This window comes from Trematomus bernacchii, unplaced genomic scaffold, assembly GCF_902827165.1.
Source record: "Trematomus bernacchii unplaced genomic scaffold, fTreBer1.1, whole genome shotgun sequence".
Lineage (NCBI taxonomy): Eukaryota > Metazoa > Chordata > Actinopteri > Perciformes > Nototheniidae > Trematomus > Trematomus bernacchii.
The window spans coordinates 1,795,932-1,800,224 of record NW_022988066.1 but is presented as its reverse complement, the minus strand read 5'-3'; the positions used below and the strand labels follow the sequence as shown (position 1 = coordinate 1,800,224).

Below are 4,293 nucleotides of genomic sequence, written 5' to 3'. Positions count from 1 at the left end.
CAAGCTGAATACATAAATAGGAATTGTCATATTATACAAGGACAGTATCATTTCCCATACTCGCCTCCACAGATCTCCAGAGTTGACTCTCACCTGGCTCGTATTAATAGTTTTGTCTCCCTCTGTAGTCCGCCATGCTGGAGCTGGTGGACATATTTGGCCAATCATCCGAGGCCCCTCCCCCGCCTCATGACCCTTGGAACTCGACCCAACCCAGCGATGACGTCTCCTCGGACCCCTGGGACTCTGTAGGTGGGTGGCTCATCTCACACACACATGCTGTGAGGTTTTCTTATGCTTCACAATTATGTTTTTTTGCCTGTAACAGCGGTCCAATCCAGCACTCCTGTGATTGGTAGCCCTTGGACGGCCCCTCCCTCCTCCTCCAATGCGTCCAATCCTTGGGCTCCATGTGAAGACTCACACACAGACCCCTGGGAAGCTCCGCCCGTCTCCTCCAGTCCTGTCAATCATGCGTGGGACAGCCCAACAGACGGAGGTACCTGAGAAGTCAAGCATCAACAAAATGCATATATGTCGTAGTTTTCAATATCTGTCCAAACAATGTTATCACTACATTTTGCCTATTTTATTTAATGTGTTTTTGTTTTTTTTGACAAGCAGATGGTGACGGGGAAGATCCGTTCGCTGCACAGGAAGAGGAGAATCCTAAACAGGAAGTTCCTCAGCTGTCCTCCCCTCAACCTGCTAGTCCCACAGGTATTGTAGTACAAGACAGCAAGAAGTACTACAGTCTGTACATTTGGATCTTAGACGCAGTAATTATCAGTCCAGCATGAGCCTATGGACAGCAGCACTCATAGATAGTACTCACAAAATAAGTTGATATAGATACACAGTATAGACAAAAGGTGGCTTGCTGTTGTGTTTATTTTATTTACATACAGTATATTCTGCTGCATTGCACGAAATGTTCCATAGCTCGTGTCCATCCCTTAGGGTTGTGATCGTTTTAAGCTTTCAATTAGTTTTAGTTATATTTCAAATGTAGCTTTGGCTAAGCTAAATTCTACACAATTCATGTTGTAAATTATGCAGGAATAAACTGCATGTGAAAAACTATTAATTGTTAGCCGTTCCAGTATAGTGCCATCTTGTGGCATTCAAAGCCGGTAAAAGAATTCTGCGTTGCCTTCGTAAACCTCATAATATTTCTGTTCCTGGAGCAGATGAAGAGCTGTTTGGAGTGAAGGCAGACTCCGACCCATTTTCCGGAGCAGATTTTAACCCCGATCCGTTTGGGAGCGACCCTCCTGTGAACCCTCTGGTAAACGGACGAGAGTCGACCAGCCCGGAGATCTTTGACCTGTCCCGGCTCGCGCCCCCCCTCAGCGCCCCTGCTTCACGGTTGTGTCGAACCCCAGAAGCCTTCCTGGGACCTACGGGGGCCTCGCTGGTTAATTTAGACGCACTTATACCCTCCAACCCCGCCAGCAAGATGCACAACAACCCCTTCCTCTTAGGTAACAAACCAGAGCCCACAAACTTTACTTGTATGTGAATGTGAATCTAGAACCGGGTTACATTTTTCCAATAATCCTGTACCTCTGAGATGATCAATTCCTTTCAACGATGGTGGCATGATTTTGTGAAAGTTGCATTTATGTATCTCACATTTCATGACGTCAAATTCAGCTGGAAACGCGCAAAACACAAATAAAAAATACCATTAATATAACATTTTGTCTCCAGGAGGAGATTGTATTTTGCAACAGTTGCTCCATTTTACATGAAAAATAACGTTAAAATAAAATAATGTTTTGTGATATTGTTAATCCTTTCCATCCTGTCTCCTCAGGTCTGAGCACCCCATCTCCCACCAACCCGTTCCACTGCGACCAGCCTCGCCTCACCCTCAACCAGATGCGACCGTGCTCCACATCCCCCCTGCCCCCCCCACATGCTCTCCTACAGCCCGTCGCTGCCCCTCCCGCTGCACCACCAGCCCTCCGCCCTCCCCTCCTCCCTCACACAGCCTCACGCAGGACTCCTGGGCCTCCCCTCCAACCTCCCCCAGCCCCTCCTGCCCCTCTCCCCCCGCCGGGCGCAGCACACTCAGTCACAGACACACAGCCACAACCCCTTCCTCTGAGACCCCCTGCAGCTTCTGAGCTCCGGTCTGCAGAGGGAGACGACAGAATGGACTCTTTATTTTGGATGAATCTATGCCGACTACAACGAGACAAATTAGCCTGAACTGGACCGCGGATCCTGGTCTGATGTGATAAAACTCGGATTGTATTTGTGTCTAAAGACATATCAGCTGCTATACAACCTGAACTCTTGAAGAAAAAGCAAACACACACACACAACACACACACACACACACACACACAGGCACTCAGGCGCACGTAAAGGTGCAGACACACACACACACACCACCAAACTTACAGGGTGTATCTCAACTGTCCCTTCGATGCCTTTTCTCAATCAACAGTGATGACCCCGAGCACTCTTTACCCACAGAGCCCAGAACTGTTCCTCAAGAAGATCAAAATGAAGCCACACACTTTGATTGTCCACCGAGATTCACCAGGATCCTTACCGCTGCTGCTTCACCGACGAAAGCATGAATGCACCCCACCCCCCAAGACTCCACTCTATTTTACTCGGCTGAGCACCTGAGACAAGTTCTTTAAATAACTCCTCTTTTTCTGATGAGTCCGATATATTGAGCTTTGTTGGCACAAATAAAACACTGGAGAAAGCCCAAAAGAGTGTTACTGTTACATTCAAGACAGCATGTATCACCGATCAAGAAATAATTGATACTGTATTCCTCCCTACAGTACATACACAGTAGGGCTGCAACCTATGATTATTGTCATTATAAATGAATCTGCCGGTTTATTTTCTAGATTATTCGATTTTAGTTTGGTCTACAAATGTCAGAAAATTGTGAAAAATGTCCTTCCCAGTTTCTCAACGTCCAAAGTAGTATCTTGTTTTTTCCAAAACCCAAAGATATTCAGTTATGATATAAATCAGACAAAAAAATAAGGAAAATCTCCATATATGAGAGGCTGAACACAGCATGTTCTGCCTTTATTGCATAAAAACGTAGTGCTACGATTTATCTATTATCAAAATAGGCGAATCATTTCCTAACGATCGATTACTCAACTAAATTGTTGCAATCCTAATGAACACAATGATATATTTTTATAGTTGCCTTGTTACCTTGAAGGCTCAACAGCATCTGGTTAGATACATTATTTGTTTATTCAAAACTGGTCTAAAACCAACCTAAACCATAGCTCCCTGTCATAATCTGGACCTACACTGATTGTACCCCGTCAGACCCGTGTGCCTGTCTCTGCAGCTTACCCACAATGCATTCCCGGCCGGTTCATACAGTATGATGCCATAAAGCAGGGCCTCAGGGAGACCGCTCTGACACTCCTCCAGTGAAACTCACCCTTAGAGAAAGACATTAGTCTAGAGGTAGAACCACAGGGAGAAGAAAGATTTTATTTAAGATGACGAGAAGGGATAAAGTATAGGAGGGAGGAGTAAAAGGAAGAAAATTAGATAACGAAATAACAGATGATAAATTGATGTATTGTCCAGTGTCTCCTCCTTTCTTCTGCTCTGTGCTCACTCTGTGTTTGGAACAAATGAATCAGACAAAAAGATGTTTGGTCATCACTGCACTGAACCTGGACATGAATGTGAAATGCCTGCCTATAGATACACACAGGCGTAGTACATATGTATTTAACAGAATGATACCTATAAATTATGAAATATTATACCAATAAATGAATGGTGTTTGCATTTTACTCTCTGCGTTCATATGGTTGATTGATGAGTTATAACTCTGCCACAGAGGTTACGTTTTTTTTTTTTGGTGTGCATGTCAGAAAGATTATGGAAAAAACTACTGTCCTGACTTTTATGAACGTCCATTGGTGTAAGAGTGCAGCATTGGCCAAGGAAACACATTACTTTTTGTAGGGGATCTGCATCACAAGGCTGATACACTACATTATTATTCACTTATGGAAACTACCCTTGGCAGGAGGTCTGCTCTCTCCAGGGACCTTCGACTTCCTTCATTTGTTACGACAAAGACACACTGAATATATCAATTTAATTCGAATTTAGCCCCTGAGCAACTTTCCCAGAATGAACGGAGGGCCGCCTCCAGTGCTTTATCCATTTCTCTTTATACTTCCATGGTTTTCAAGCTGTCATTGGAGGTACTCAAATGGCGGGGGCTTATTCTAATGAGCACGAATGTGACATAGTAAGGGGATGGTTCTGTCTGTA

General features: G+C 44.6%; 1 protein-coding gene across 1 annotated transcript in view; it reads left to right on the top strand.

The window, feature by feature from the left end:
• Positions 1 to 2,113, top strand: part of epn3b (epsin 3b) — a 19,515-nt gene extending 17,402 nt beyond the window's left edge. Inside the window, 6 exon segments of the mRNA XM_034120701.1 lie at positions 129 to 252; positions 329 to 499; positions 625 to 720; positions 1,191 to 1,484; positions 1,820 to 1,911; positions 1,913 to 2,113. Coding sequence (XP_033976592.1) covers positions 129 to 252; positions 329 to 499; positions 625 to 720; positions 1,191 to 1,484; positions 1,820 to 1,911; positions 1,913 to 2,113 — 978 coding nt within the window.
• Positions 2,114 to 4,293: the final 2,180 nt, after the last annotated feature.